The sequence below is a fragment of the Chiloscyllium plagiosum genome, chromosome 13, assembly GCF_004010195.1.
Source record: "Chiloscyllium plagiosum isolate BGI_BamShark_2017 chromosome 13, ASM401019v2, whole genome shotgun sequence".
In the NCBI taxonomy this organism is placed as follows: Eukaryota; Metazoa; Chordata; class Chondrichthyes; order Orectolobiformes; family Hemiscylliidae; genus Chiloscyllium; species Chiloscyllium plagiosum.
Window position 1 is genome coordinate 23558339 of NC_057722.1, and position 17081 is coordinate 23575419.

Sequence of the window (17081 nt, forward strand, 5' to 3'; positions counted from 1 at the left end):
CTAGGAACTCTCCAACCACAAGGGATGAACTCGGGTTTCACCAGTTTCCTCATTTCCCCTCCCCCCACCTTGTCTCAGTCAAATCCATCGAATTCAGCACCGCCTTCCTAACCTGCAATCTTCTTCCCGACCTCTCCGCCCCCACCCCCGTCTGACCTATCACCCTCACCTTGACCTCTTTCCACCTATCACATTTCCGACGCCCCTCCCCCAAGTCCCTCCTCCCTACCTTTTATCTTAGCCTGCTGGACACACTTTCCTCATTCCTGAAGAAGGGCTTATGTCTGAAACGTCGATTCTCCTGTTCCTTGGGTGCTGCCTGGCCTGCTGCGCTTTTCCAGCAACACATTTTCAGCTCTGTATCCAGGTAGGTGGAGAGTATTCCATTCCACTACTGATTTGTGGCTAGTAGATGATGGACACGCACTGAGAAGTCAGGTGATGAATTATTCGCTGCAGAATTCCAAGCTTCTTATCTGTTCTGTTCTTGAAGCCACAGTGATTATATGGTTGGTCAACAGTGGGTGATTCAGTATCAGTAATGCCATTGAATATGACAGGCAGTGGTTAAATTCTCTCTGACTGGAGACAGCCATTGTTTGGCTTTTGTGTGGTGCAAATGTTACTTGCCACTTATCAACACAAGCCTGAATGTTGCCCAGATCTTTATGTATTTGGACTCGGACGTCTTCTGTCACTAAGGAATCATAAGTACTGCTGAATTTATACAATTATTCATGAAGTAAATCCACCTTTGTGATGGAGGGAAGATCATTGATAAAGCAGTTGAAGATGGTTGGGTCTCTCAGGTTTTCAGAGAAGACATGGGTTTTTTTATGTGTGTGATAGGTTTTATTCAGGGCTTTAAAATGCCTGCACCATGAATCCAGCCATTTTCATAATGTATTTTTTTCTGAGACCACAAGCATTCTTAATCAAGCACAATATCTGTCAATACTAAACAATGACTGAACAACTGAACTCCAGAACTTTCTCATCAGGCTTTGTCTCAAACTTATCTTCCAGAATTATTAATTATTAATTTCTTGCTGCTAAAGCATTACTGCTGCTTGTCAGTCTCAATGCACCAGTGCCCAATTTCTGAGTGAGTATAGATAGTGAATGTTAGTTGACTGATCAACATAGGATAACAGATGAACCTAGCCTGTCTTCACCCAGTATCATCAATGTAGAAAGAGAATTGGCTAATGGGCCGGAAACAGTGGGGATTTTGGGTTCTTTTTTGGGTTTTGATTGGTAAGGTTCTATAAGAATCAATGCTGGGACCGCAACTGTTTATAGTATAGATGACTTAATGGAAGGAAGTGAATGTACAGAAACCAAATTTGCAGATGACACAAAAATAGGTGGAAACCCAGGTTCTGAGGGATACCATTTACAGAGATATTGATGAGTTAAGAAAGTGGGGAAAAAAGTTAATGAATAAAGAATAGTGTGGAAAATGTGAAGTTATTCCTTTTGAAAGAGAGAACAAAAGAGCAGAGTATTATTTAAATGGGGAAAGCTGCAGCACAAAGGGACTTGGGGATTACTTGTTCATGAAACAGAAAGCTAATACACAGGTACAACAGGGAATCAGAAAGGCTAGTGGAATGTTGGCCCTTATCTCAAGGGGTTTTGAATATAACAGTAAGGCAGTCTTATTGTAATTGTACAAGGTGCTGATGAGACCATACTGGGAGTGCTGTGAGCAGTTTTGGTCCCCTTGTTTCATCAGTTCTGAGAAGGTTCACGAGGATGATCCCAGTATGGAGGGACTATGCTATGAGAAAAGATTAAACATGTTACGACTCTACTCATTGACATTTAGAAGAATGAGAGATGATCTCATTGAAATATGTATAATTCTTAAGGGGCTTGTCAGAGTAAATGCTGAAAGAATGTTTCCCATCATGGGAGAGTCTAGGACCAGAGGGTATGGTCTCAGAATTAAGAAGCCCCAGTTTGAGACTGATGAGGAGGAATTTCTTATCTTCGAGGGTTGAGATTTTTTGAAACTCCTTGACATAGAGCTGTGGGGACACAGTCTGAAATAGCTGTTTTTTGAACAGTAAGGAAATCAAGGGTTATGGTGAAAGGGCAGGAAAGTGGACATGAGAAGTGTTGGATTAGCCATGATCCGAGTGAATGACAGAGCAGGCTCAAGGGGCCAAATGGCCCACTCCTGATACTGTTTCTTGTGACTTAATGGTTTTATTGTTTAGAAATCAGGAGTAAGAACTCTAGTCAATTAAACCTTTATAAATTGAAGCATTCCCGTTTATCATGGAATCTTTACTGTCAGAAAAAAGTGAGGACTGCAGATGCTGGAGAGTCAGAGTCAAAAAGTGCTGGAAAATCACAGCAGATCATGCAGCATCCAAGGAGCGGGATAATTGACGTTTTGGGCATAAGCCCCTCATCCTGATGAAGGGCTTCTGCCCAAAACGTCGATTCTCCTGCTCCTTGGATGGTGCCTGACCGACTGTGCTTTCCCTGTACCACAACTTTAGTCTCTACTATCACTTTGATTGAGATCAGCTGACTTAATAGAGACAGGTGACTAACTTGGAATCTTCCTGGTCTCCATTATCTCAACTACTTTAACCAACAGACGCATCAGTGGATCCATGAGTATATGACCTCGAAGTGTAATTTTTAAGATTGAAAACAAATGTCTATTTAGGTATCTTCGCTCTTTTCATATTGGCTTCATGAACTATACCTTATGTGTCCAAGGCCCCACTTTCAAGAATTCCCTTTTTCTACCTTTCTGATTCTTATTCTGCCCTTAAAGCACTCATTAAAACCTTCCTCTTTCACTAGGCTTTGACCACTTGCTCTAATGTTTCATAATAGGGAGTGGTATCGGAGGTGTACTTTCTCTATAGTTGCTGCAGGTATAATTGCACCGTGTATAGTGCCTTCAGGATAAGAGGGATCATTAGTAATCATTGCCATTCAATGGTATTACTGCCTTTTAGCGTCTGGGTTTTGGACTGCTCTCTGCTATTGATTCTGTTTTGTACAGCCATTTTACCAACTAATCCCACACAGAGTATGTTATTTGCTCTTCAGCCTTCATTGAAAAGGGATAAAGGAGGGTAAAGTTGATGAAAGAAAGTAAAATCATGTAATTTGAAAAGTCTGAATAAATTCTTCAATGCCTAAACTTGATAACCTATCAAGATAAAAATAAATGTTTTGTCATTAAATGCCTCCTTCACCTTTAATAATTACAATGTCAGATCATGTTTGCTAAGAAAAAGAATCTTCCTCATCACGGCATGGTGGCACAGTGGTCAGCACTGCTGCCTCACAGCACCAGAGACCCGGGTTCAATTCCTGCCTTGGGTGACTCTCTGTGTGGAGTTTGCACATTCTCCCCGTGTCTGCGTGGGTTTCATCCAGGTGCTCCGGTTTCCTCCCACAGTCCAAAAATGTGCAGGTTAGGTGAATTGGCCATGCTAAATTGCCCGTAGTGTTAAGTGAAGAGGTAAATGTAGGGGAATGGGTCTGGGTGGGTTGTGCTTCGGTGGGTCGGTGTGGACTTGTTGGGCCGAAGGGCCTGTTTCCACACTGTAAGTAATCTAATCTTACTGAAAACCAATAATGGCCTCCTCAGCATTTAACATTAGAACCATTGTAAACAAAGTGCCAAACCAATTGTGCATGCAAAGTAATAATGAATTCATCATTTTCAATTCAATAAAGTTCTCATTGATAACTTTAACTTTTTTCTTCATGGTATTCTTAGCAGAACAGAAAAATATTTTGATGATATGCCAAATGTTGTTTGAGGCTTTATTTTTAATACATTCCGAGAAATGCAGTTCTACATTTGTGGTTTCCTGTCTAATCTGTTTGAATTTTCTGTCCTGAAGTGTGGATTGCCTGTCTGCTGGCAGTGGAAAATCTCTAGAGTGAAAGTTTGCATGTATAAAGATATTTTGGTGAAAAAGGTGTCTAAATCTGATAACAGTCGATGAGAAATATCAATAATTTGAATTTACTTTGAAAATGCTATGTTTTAATTGAATCTTCTTATAGTAATTGTTGAGGTGTTTAGGATCTCAGAACTGAACATAATTTTCAAAACTTTGCTAAACATGTACATCTCCACTCATTTCATAAGAATGCAATGGAAAATGCTTATTTCAGTAGAGTTGCTTGATCTTATGAGTAATAATATCGAGATTTTATCTTGGAGTAAATGTAAGCTATAAATCAGAATTGTCTTTTTCAGAAGGAAAGAAAATGACCATAGCAACAGAAGCTTCATTCTTCATGCTTTGAGTTCTTTTTGGTGTAACAATCTGGCTGCTGTATGTTGGAATTGACATCTTTATTCATACGTGTGGGCTTGACTGTTATTGCATTGACTTTCACAGGGGAGAGCAAGTTGGAGGTCCAATCATAATGGGAGTCTGAAAATGTGTGTGGCAATGTTTCACCGAAACCGTTTTCTGTTTCTGCTGGCCATAGTTGCCCTCCTGGCTGTCCTGAGCCTAAGCCTACAGTTCTGTAAGTACAGCTTCCACTGGTTTACTTCTGATTAACAAGCACCATCTTGCACAGCTAATGCAAGACATTGAAATAAAAAGCACACTCAAGAAGAAGCCTCTCTCTGCTGCTGGTACGCCATGCGTCTGAAGTCTTTAAACATTACCACTGAGTAATGAATTACTTCAGAGGTTGAAAATCTTTTTAGCAAATTTGCATTTTCAAAGTATTTCTAATCATGATAATATTTGACAATTCTTTTTTAAAACCAATTCTTTCATGTTGCGATTTTAAACTCCCTATGTAAAAAGATACCAGTGAAGTGCATTATAATTGGTACAATTAAATGTTTGCCTAGATTTTCTCCATCAATGGTTGAGCTGCATTTCTTGGAAGCAAATTTTGTCTATTGCAATGCAAACATGTGCTGAAACTGTATAGAATTGGACAAACCAAGGATCAACAATTAATCCACTTGTAATCCCCTTTTTGCATGAAATGTAATTCTATGTTGTTATGCTATGAAATGAATTTTGAAATGATATTAAAGTTCCAATCAGGCTTTATGGACTAACTTTTTAATATTCATATGGTGCATGGGAGTTATTGGCAAGTCCAGCATTTATTGCCCATGACTAATCTCCTTTTAACTAGTCGATGGTTAGCTACAGTTCATGTTGTGAAGGAAGCCATCTCTTTAAATTGTTTCTGAGCATGTTTGGCTCGATTGCAGAGTATGGCAAGGAGACAAGTCATGCATGCTCTACTTCCAGTATTTTTTTCTTTGCCAGGTGCCCAAAGAAGTGAAAGGCATGGCCAGAAGCAGCTGTGCAGGTGTATGTTGTGAGAAGAGTGACCAGGTGACATGGTTTTTGACATGTCAACCTGACTTCTGGTCCTGCGGAGGGACTGGGCAGTGGTGATGGGAGGGAGGGGCTGTGTGTAAAGTTAGTTCACAAGAAAGGAGCTGGGTGAATAACGACAGTTGATAGCTCTCTGCAGCTGGGGAGCTGTAGCTCAGAGAAGACAGAGAACATTGGATGCTCAATGCATCTGGACAATTGAGGCTTCGAGAAGTCTCAACACAGTGTCAGCTCCATGAGGCTGATGAAATGAGGCTGTCACTGTCCACCCTATCTAACTCTTTGATTACCTTATATGTCTCCATTAAGCTACCTCTCAACCTTCTTCTCTCAAACAAAAACAGCCTCAAGTCCCTCAGCGTTTCCCCAAGGAGGCAGTGATTAGATGTTGCAATGCAGCCAAGTAAACCCAAAGTCTGGGGCAGAAAGATCCAGCAGCTGGAAGGTGAACAATCATTGGGGCATTCAGAGTTTGAGTCCTGTTGCATGATAGTTTCTTGCAGGCAGAAGCAAAGCACCGCCCAGGCTGATTTGGCATTCCCTTTGAATTGGAAATCAGAGGCTAAGTCTTTGAAAGAGAATCTGGAATCCCTGGTGATTAAGGCAGAATTAGAAGTGATCCCTGATATCTGAATGGGCTGTTGAGAAACATGAGTTATATGTCTTAGTGGTGTCTCTGATTTGGTGTAAGTTAGTGATTTGTATTAGACCACAATTTGCATGTTAATTCTATTATTCTGGATATAGGTTAAAATATAAGCTAGATGGTATTGATTGTTTGCTTTTTTGACACTTGTATTGTAAATGTAGAACATTACAGCGGAGTACAGGCCCTTCATCCCTTGATGTTACACTGACCTGTGTAACCAATCTGATGCCCATCTGTCCTAAACTATTCCATTTTCATCCATATGTTTATCCAATGATGATTTAAATACCCACAAAGTTGGCGAGTCTACTACTGTTTCAGGTACTGTGTTCCACGCCCATACTACTGAGTAAAGAAACCACCTCTGACATCTGTCCTATATCTATCACCCCTCAATTTAAAGCTATGTCCCCTCATGCTAGCCATCATCATCTGAGGAAAAAGGCTCTCATTGTCCACCCTATCTAACCCTCAGATTACCTTATATGTCTCAATTAAGTTACCTCTCAACCTTTTTCCCTCAAACAAAAACAGCCTCAAGTCCCTCAGCATTTCCTCACAAGACCTTCCCTCCATACTAGACAACGTGCTAGTAAATCTCCTCTGAACTCTTTCCAATGCTTCCACGCCCTTCTTACAAGGCAGTGATCAGAACTGTATGCAGTACTCCAAGTGTGGCCACACCAGATGTTTGTACAGCTGCAGCATGACCTTGTGGCTCTGAAACTCAATCTCTCGACCAATAAAAGCTAACACACCGGTATGCCTTAACAACCCTATCCACTTGGGTGGCAACGTTCTCCCATTTGCTTAAAACCATGGAATTTGTTGCTTTTGTTTTCTCTTGATAAGTAACTGGAACTTCAGACTTTGTGTACTTTTCAACAAAAGCTATTCAATACTAACTCACTGTTAACAATGTGGTGCTGTTAAGAAGGGAAGTTCAGATTTGGATCCCATGATATGGAAGGAATGGCTCCACTTCCAAGTCAATATGGTGTGAGACTTGGAGAAGAGCTTGCAGGTGTTTGGGTTTCCATGCATTTTTTGTTTCCTTGCACTTCTAAGTGGTAGAGATGGAATTGGAGGAGTTTTCATGAGTTTCTGCAAAGCATCTTATCAGTGGTAAATATTGATACCACTGTATGCCACTATTGGAATGAATTTGTGGTGGTGGTGGATGAATTGTCAAACAGCAGGCTGCTTTGTCCTGCATGGTGTTGGGCTTCTTAAATGTTGATTGAGTTGCCCTCATCCAGGTAAATGGAGAGGATTCCACAGTCATGAGTTGTGTTTTGTAGATGGTGGATAGACCTTCGAGAGCCAGGAGACGAGTTACATGCCATTTAAACCAAGCTTCTGACCTATCGTTGTAACCACAATACTTATTTGTTGTCTCAATTACTTGTCTTGTCAATGGCGAATTCATCTGAAAAATCATTAAAAATGGTGTATTCTCTGATAGTTCTACCATGGTGAGATTATCACTTGTTGGAGATGGTCATTTCCTGACACTTACACAGTCCAAAGGTTACTTGATACTCTTAACCAAAATCAGGATGTTATCTAGGTCTTCTTGTAAGTTGGCATGGACCTCTTATTTCAGAAGTGATGAATGAAACAGAACTCTGTACAATCATCAGTGAAAATCCCTGCTTTTGGTTTATGAAGCTACTGAAGATGGTGAGGTTTAACATACTGTTGTGAGGAACTTCTGAAGAACTCCTGGAACTAAGATGATTGACATCCAACCACCACAAACATCTTCCCTTCTGCTCAGTATGACTGCAACCAATGGAGAATTTTCCCTTTGCTTTCAGTTGACTTCAATTTTACTCAGGCTTCTTGATGATACTCTTGACCAATTGTTGCCTTGATACCAAAGACAGCCACTATCGCATTACTTCTGGAATTCAGTTCTTTTGTCAAGTTTTGAACTGAGCATATAATGGTGGGGCATTTTTTGATAGTTAGAAAGAAATATTTTACAAAGAAATGCTTCCACAATTATAGTTGGCAGATATTGAAACCTCATTATGTATTTATATACCGAGCTCTGGTGATGTAGTTGTCATGTTCCCCTTCAGAATCCTTTTCCTTGTAGGCAGTCAGGACTGAGGCTGATTTTCTTTCACTTGGGATTTGTGGGTCCTAAGGTAACTGAGCAGTCTGATCATATCTGCAATTTTACCCTAGATGGCGATGTTTGAACAGGTGGGTCTGTAGGAAAACGAGCTGTTCTCATATTCCTTCTGTTGTTTGGGCTTGGCCTGTTGGAGATGATTGGCATCTTTGTGAAGCTTCTTTTTACAAGTTGGGTGTCCTGGGAAGATGATTCTCATGAGTTGGTGGACATATTGTATCTTTTTGTGGAGGCTTTGAGGATGTGTAGGAAATGTTTTCTCTGCCCTTCTCATACCCATTTCCTCAGAATAAAGAGCTTGTTGTGGAAGTCTCAGGTCAGGCACATAGATCATGCGGGTACAACACAGCTGCTTGGCTGTAGAAAGGGCTTTGATGCTGACAGTGTTTGTTTGAGAGAGAATGCAGAAAACCATCATTAAGGCTGAAGTGGAATCTCTTTTCACATTTCTGTTTCAGGGACATTTGTGAAAAAATGGAGAAGGTGAATTAGTGTTAGCTGAGAAATAGGAAGAATGTCAGTCTGCAAAATGACAGAAGCATTCCGAGACCAAAAAACTGGCAAGTAAAATATAAATGCTTCGTAATTTCAGATATGGCAATTTCAGGTTTCCTGACTTTTATCGCAATAATATGTGGATTTCTTCTCTCTGCCCACATCACATGTGTTGTTTCCCAATCAAGGACTGAGATCTCATTACATTATCCAATTGGAGCTAAAACATAACCAATCACTGATCCAAATATTACTAACGTGATAAACACATACAGTTACCCTAACAACAGCCAACAAACATTCAACAGATGATTAATACTCGTTTTTATTGCAAAATGCTTAACAATTACAACAATCAAACTGAAACATGTTTTAATCAAAATGGGACAGCAATATCATCATCAAAAGGTCAAACACCAGAAATGTCACTAAGCAATGAGAAAACTGCTTGGGAATCATGGTGACTTATATAAATCAAACCTTATGATAATTTTCTAGTCGGATCTAAATTATACCTAAGTATTCTTTTCATAATTTACATTATACATTTAAAATGTTCTTTAAATCTTCAAATCTTTCAAATCTTGTTGATTATTATGGGGATCAGAGGTTACAGGGAGAAGGCAGGAGAATGGGATTGAGAAACATATCAGCCATTATCAAATAGCAGAGCAGATTCAACAGGCCAAATGGCCTAATTCAGTTTCTATATTTTATGGTTCTTTGATATACCACAATACACTTGAACTTTGATTTTCCGATAAATACGTGAGTTGATCAAGACCACTTAGCCAGTCAGTCAGCAGTTCCAGCTCTCCAGAGAGACAGGGAGGTAAATTGTCATCAATTACAAGGTGCAGGAACTTTTTATATTGTTTCAGAATCTAAGACTGTTCTTTGTTAGAGATGCACAAAATAATTCCTGATACATATCTCCATTCCCAGATATGAGACATTGCTCTGGTTTTATTCACCAGTCACTTGTTCCCAAAACATTATAATGTTGTTTTGCAAAATTTACTTGATTTTCAAATTTAAATGGAAAATTAAGTTAAGACACCAAGTAAAAAGCTAAACAACGGCAGTATATTATTTTCAGTGATGTTTTCAGAACTACATGATCTGCACATATTGATGCTAACCTGAATAAATTGACATCCAAGTATTTAGTGACCAACCTGCTCAATTATCAAATTATTGATCCTGGTCACTTTATGGAAAGTCAGGGCTAGACAATCAGCCTGAGTTCCTCTGCAGCTGACTAAGATGCAATGCAACTTCAGGTTTTCAGCATGAGCTCAATTATTAGAAGCTGTGATGCCAGTACAGCCTTTAATAGAAAAAGTGTCTCAGTTTGCTGTTATTGGGATTTCAAAATTGAAGCTCTTTTAATCCAGAGTCATGACAATAGCAGGCAAAGTTTACATTTCAGTACTCCGATGTTCACTGGCAATATTGGGCTGCAGTGGACCATCTGATGTTGCATCATGATTGGTCCAAAACTTTAAAGGAAAGGAAGGGCTCCAAGCTAGGCTCACAATGGTGTGCCGAGTTGGTGCTCCTCCATGTGGTTTGACATTGAACATAGTTGTTCTAATAAGCTTCCCAATGCACTGAATATTTTGTTGTGCATATTCATCATTGGTCTTGTACAGGCTGACCTATTGAAGTCTGCGTTTGTCTCCCTTGCAACAGAAGTTCATGCATGATCATGTCCCCTGATAGCAAGCGTGTACCTAAGCTATTCTTTCTTACTACCCTGGTTGTAGCCCACCTGTTCCTATCAAATGCATTTTCTGCCTCTTTGTCATGTATAAATTACGTATTGTGTCTGTAATTATTGGAGCCAGTGGCTGAATGTGACATTCAGTGATGCTTCTTCATCTTCACTGCCTTATTGTTCCTTCACTGTCTGTGAGTATTTATAAAAAGAAAGGCACAAGGGTGACACTGTAATATGGGGAAAGGAACAGAATGCCAGAGGTGCATACTCAAATGATTGCAGTTTGCAAATCAGAGAGATGTGTATAATGAGCAATAAGTGGGCTGTGAGACTGATTTAGTTATAAAAGTATTGTCATCTTTAATGGTTTCAACCTGTCACTGACCAATTGTTGTTGCAATAATAATCAGCGCTACCTCCTCCATGGAGTTAGGAAAGGAGCGGATGTATTTTCACCCTTTGGTTAGTTCTTGCTTCATCTGGTAGTTCACCATCTTGTCCTGCAAGAGAATGGGAAGTGCGCCATTCGGTGTATTGCAATCTGCTGGCTGATGTGATGTTATTGGGTGAGTGAATATGGTATGGGTATCATGATCCACATGAGAAAGTTGAGTCCCATTACTCCCAGGGTCATCACCAGCATTTAATCAAATTACTCGAGGTCTCAAATTTTCTTGCCTGACGAATATAAAGCACTGATCAAATCTCTGTGCATAGCAAGAAACTACTACTTATTACAAATAAATCAGTTCTAACCATAGGCATACAAAATAGAAATGATCAATTTATAATTCTATAACTTACTCTATTTTTTCTTAACCAACTGCACGCATACAGACATAGACAAAAAAAAAGATTTTATACCTGGAGAAAAAAAATGTTAAGGGTCACAGTTCAATAACACCAGCTCATAGGATTCAGTGAAGTGTTGTTTCGCTTATTCTGATCTCCAATCATCTTATTTCAATTCCCTTCAGTTTTTTTTATTGTGCACACACAAGGCAGTTGGTTAACTAATTATTCAGCCTCTCAATCACTGATTCGTGCAGTTGCTTATAGGCAACAAAAACAGAGGTTGCTTGAAAATAATGAACTAACCAAAGGGTGAAAATACATCCGCTCCTTTCCTAACTCCATGGAGGAGGTAGCGCTGATTATTATTGCAACAACAATTGGTCAGTGACAGGTTGAAACCATTAAAGATGACAATACTTTTATAACTAAATCAGTCTCACAGCCCACTTATTGCTCATTATACAGTCTCACAGCCCACTTATTGCTCAGCAGGTCTGGCAGCAGGTGTGAAGAGAGATCAGAGTAAATGTTTCTGGCCCAGAGACCCTTCCTCAGAACTGATGGTAGTTCGGAAAATGTTGGCTTATATGCAGGAGATTGGGTAGGCAAATAGGTCAGTGAGAATAGCTAGCTATCTTCTAATTCCCTGTTACTTCTCAATAAAGAGAGAAAAAGAGATGTTTTCTTTTTAGAGTCTGGAACCTTTTTGCTGCTGTATTGTTCACACACAACCTGTCTATCTACTCCATGAATCAGTCAGAGTGTTGTTGACATGCTGATAACTCCTGATCCACACAACTGGTCTGGATATTTCAATCTCTGGGTAAAGATACCCATCCTGGGTTTGAATCCTGCCACAGCAGACTGGGGAATTAGACTTCAGTATAAAACCTGGAAGTAAGAGTCTAATAATAGCCATAAATCCATTGTCGATGGGGAGAAACCCAACTGACTCACTAATGTCGTTCAGGGAAGGAAATTGCTGCCTTTTCCTGGCCTGACTTACATGTGACTCCAGACCCACAGCAATGACGCTAAATCCTCATTTAGGGGATGGGCAATAGACGCTGGCCTAGCCAGTGATGCCCACATCCCATGAATGAACTTTTAACTTAACTGCTTGCACAAAGCAAATCTAAATACAACTCACAATGAGGTTCAATAAGTTATTTATAAAACTTTCACAATTTCCTTGATTCTTTTTCCATTTTGGTTCCCATTTATAAATATATAAAGATAAAATCATGTCTTTTTTTACATGGGGGTGTGGTGAAATGGGCAGTATCTGAGACAGTTAATAGGATGTGACATTTGAAGATGCACTTACTGACCGTGACCGCTCAAGGTCCTTGTACCTTTTTCAAATGCTGTCACAAGCCACTCAGTTCAAGAGAAGCTAGGGACGGGCAATAAATATGAGCCTCATACATAGTGCTGGTGTGGCTTCACATTTTGGCAAAAAAGAGTTATTTAGCAAGTTTTGAGAAGGTTTGTAGCTCAGGTTGAAGTTCTGGGTGTAGGTTTGCTCGCTGAGCTGGAAGGTTCATTTTCAGACGTTTCGTCACTCTACTAGGTAACATCTTCAGTGGGCCAGCCAGTGACATTCATACCTCACAGATGAATAAGAAAAAAGTCACCTGCTCCTGGAATTCTTGAGTTGACAGGCTGTGAGATGCACAACCAATGGCCATTTTTGAGATTCAGTTGTCAGATCCTGAGTTACATTTTTTTTTACTGTGGTGATTTATTACAAACCTCTATAGACTCTACTTTTACCTTGAGAGTCCCGACTCTTTGGAACTCTTCTCCCCAGAGAATGGTGAGATGGAGTTAAATCAATCCACAAGTAACAAGGGCATCAAACATTATTGGGAATAGGGATGAACATAGAGTTGATACCCAGTTAGATCAGCCACAAACTAATTGAATAGGCGAACTGACTTGGGTTTGGAGGAAGGAGTGGGAAGGTATTGTTGGGGAGAGGGACCACCTCCTGCTCCTCAATGGTAGCCCACAAACCCACCAACACACTAAAACAGCAGCTAATGCACTTGAAAGACCCTTTACAGGCAACAAGCAAAAACTAATGTCATTTACAGAATACCATGCAAGAACTGTAACAAACACGACAAACAGGCAGAAAACTAGCCATCAGGATACATGAACATCAACTAACCACAAAGAGACATGACCCACTCTCACTAGTATCCTTAGATACAGATGAAGAAGGTCACTACTTCGACTGGAACAACACATCCATCCTAGCACAAGCCAAAAAGACAAGCACGAGAATTCTTAGAAGCATGGCATTCCAATCAGAATGCCATCAACAAACACATCGAGTGAGACCCCATCTACCACTCTTTGAGAAAAAGAACAGGAAATGACATCACCACAGGAAATGGCATCACCAACCCAAAGAAGCCCAAACATATAAATAGAAAGCAGGAATTATCAACAGTGCTTCGCCCGGAGGCCCACTGAACATGTTACCTATTAGAGTGATGAAACGTCTGGAAATGAACCTCCCAGCTCAGCGAGCAAACCTCCACCGAGAACCTCAACCTGAGCTACAAACCTTCTCAAAACTTGCTAAATAACTCTTTTTTTGCCAAAATGTGAAGCCACACCAGCACTATCTGTGAGGCTCATATAAACATTCAGTTTATTTTGAAGAGGTCCATGAAAAACCTTTCAACTTCATACAAGGATCTTCGCACAGTGTGCATTTCAGGCATATCAATGTCAGTTTGATTCAATGCACCACTTCTGTGTTAGGAAGTCAGGAATTGAACCTTTTGAACTGAACATACACACTTTCAACTGCCACTTTGACCCTGTATTTAATGAGTTCTTCATTGTTCGAAGTGTCAAAATTCAGGTGAAATTTAAAATTGAGGTCTTCTCTGTCTGTTCAGCTGGGTATGAAACACTGCTTATAATGGAGGGGTTAGTTGTCCCAGTCCTGACCACTGGTGCCAATTGAGTAATCAATGAGGCGAACACTTATAGCGATTTTGTAATCAGGAATACAGATTTTTTTTTTGCAGTGATTGAAGTGAGTTTTGAATGTTATGTTGTGTTGCTTATGCCACAGTCAAGGATGTCATGGAAAACATGGAAACAGGTGTAATGAGTGATTCTAACATGGAGGATCACTACTTTGCACTACTTTGGAAAAAAATGGTCTCAAATATAGTAATGATCAGACTAGTTTTCTGTGGCACACACTGAAAAGATTAAAGATGGAATGATTAGATGGCCGCCGGCTGGTGCAGAAAGACAGAGTTGATATTGTTGGGACAGTGTAGTGAATTCTGGAAAGAGGGAGAACTATCTTCATAAGAGTAGTCTTCACCTGAACCAAAACAGAACAGAAGTCACTTGCTGAAGGATAGCAGAACAGTGGTGAAACATTTAAGTTAATGTGGAATGGTGTGTGTAGAATCATAGTTTGAGAATATCAAAAAGAGTAAGGTTTAGTAAAACTACGAGAATAGAAATAGAGTTGAAATAAATAATGAGAAAATGTTATTCGATAAAGAAAAAGGAGCAATGACGCAGCAAGATTTAAAAATAACATTATATAGGCAGTGGATATCAAAAAGCTTAAATTATAGGAAAGTAAAGTCATCATTTCAACAGAAGAGTCAGGATTTGTCATTGTGTAAATGAATGGAACATTTGAAAATAAAATTGTAGAGGTAGGGCCAAAAATTAATGTTGAGAGGCATGATAGCTTTTGGACCTGACTGTGAAATTGATATTCTCGCTGTAAGGTGTCCAAGAGAGAGAGAAAGAGAGGTATGAGGGCATGGTAGTTATGTTAATAAAGAATTTCCACACATTCCTAAAATGTAATAAGGGCCTGGGTTTTTTCTTACACAGGTTTTACATAGAGTCAAGAAATACATAATGGTACAATTTACAATTTACTGGGCTCCTAAGCAGTGGCGATTGTAAAATGCTGGAGACCAGCAAACAGTTCACAAGAACAACTGGGCAATAATATTGGATAGTGCGAATTATTAAAATAGAATAGAATGCATGCAAATGACATGAAAATGCTTTGTAAAATTCAACCACACCTGCTTTCTTGAATGGTATACTTTAAGTCAGTGCCATCTTGAGAAATTGAATGTGGCAAATACTGAACATTATTCAGTCAGAAAATAACAACCATAATGTTAGGCCAAATATCAAATTTTACAAAAATGAAGAGTCAAAACTACATGCACTGGATTAGAAAGGGAAAGGGGTTTAGGTCAGTAAATCAAGGAGAGTTTTGGCCCAAAATTAACTGTTTAGAAAAGCTGACAAATAGGAAGTTAGATCAACAGTGGTAAAACTTCCAATTCACAAATATTGGGAAATGCCTGGATTCATGAAGTTCTGCTGGCATGCAATCATTAAAAACAGATCATACTTAATAAAAACAGATGAAAAACAGTATACATAAAGTGAATGTAGTAGATAAATGTATATTTTTAGAGAATGATTGATATGGACTTTCACAAGACGCTGCTTAGAAGAATTTAGACCCAGGGAGAAATATGGAAAGTAATGCACCTTAAAGTATGCTAATAGTGGCTTTCCTTTGGGAGTCGAATCAAAAAATGGGATGCATTCAACAGAATGAAACTGAAGTTCAGAATAGACAGAGAAATGTAAGAGTTTTGCTACAAATCAAAATTAAATTCTAGAGATAATAAATAAGGGCAGATGCTAAGAGGAAAGAGGTAATCAACACATACAACACACTTTTTAAACCGTTTGAAGAGTCGTGTGGTTTTACAAATCACTTACTTTTTATTACAATGATTTCAATAATAGACAGATAATCCATTTTTTTTTGACTGTGGCAATTTGAAGGTTTATCCCATAAAGTATAAACATTGTAATTTAATCAGAATTATGCCAGAGATTCGATGTTTTGCTGTTGAGACAGGCTTATTAAACTTGAAATATAGCACTGGAGAAGAGGATTTTTTTGGAACTAGACCAACTGAATGCATTTGAGAACCAAAATGCCAACCTCACAGTGAAGGGGCATTCGGAGGTGGTCATCAGTCTTATGTGCTGTATTCAAACTGATATATAAATAAAGAAAAATTATAATTTGCTATGAATGTAACAATAACCCATGGTGATACCAGGCTATGAAAGGTCTAAAAGATGTTTGTGAACTTGAATACTGAAGTCTTAGGAAAGATTTAATATGAGCTCTAATATTATGAATTTGGGAGTTAATGATGATGTGATTAATTTTAAGATTGTTGCTTAGAATGAGAAGGTTATCACATCTTCTGAAGAAAAGTCAAGTAAATATTTGAAGCAGAACAAGATAGACGTGTATCAGGACAATGTTCGCTGTGAGATTAGTTTTGGAGTGTCTATTTTCTGAGTCTGCAGATTGGAAGAAGCAAAAATGGCTCTTGGTAGAGTGACATGCTCTTGTCAGATGTAGGAGTTTAGGAATAGTTTGTGTTACTGAGAATTATATCTACAATAAATGCTATTGGTTGCGAATCCTATCAGATCGAGTGGATTGGTTGGAGCGACAATTAGAGGCAATGAGAAATTTACAAGAGCTGAGGGGGTGTGATGGATGGGCAGTTATAGGAAGGGAGAAAAGCCACAGATACAGTCACATAGATGGGTTAACTCCAGGAAAGGTAAGAGAAGTAGGCAGCTAGTGCAGGAGACTTCTGGGTATCCCAATTTCAAACAAGTATGCTGTTTTGGAAAATGTAGGGGGTGATGGATTCTCAGGAGAATGTCACACGAACAACCAAGTTTCTGGTATCGAGACTGACTCTGATGTAATGAGTGGTACGTCAGGTTCCAAGAAATAGATTGTGTTAGGAGACTCTCTAGTCAGAGGCACAGACTGACGTTTCTGTGGCCAGC

General features: G+C 39.3%; 1 protein-coding gene across 2 annotated transcripts in view; it reads left to right on the top strand.

The window, feature by feature from the left end:
* The window catches only part of pxylp1 (2-phosphoxylose phosphatase 1), a 167101-nt gene that overhangs the window by 12557 nt on the left and 137463 nt on the right, over positions 1-17081 (top strand). For both annotated transcript variants that reach the window (XM_043702040.1, XM_043702041.1), the window contains exon 2: positions 4392-4524. In XM_043702040.1, coding sequence (XP_043557975.1) covers positions 4392-4524 — 133 coding nt within the window. The remainder of the gene's footprint in view (positions 1-4391; positions 4525-17081) is intronic.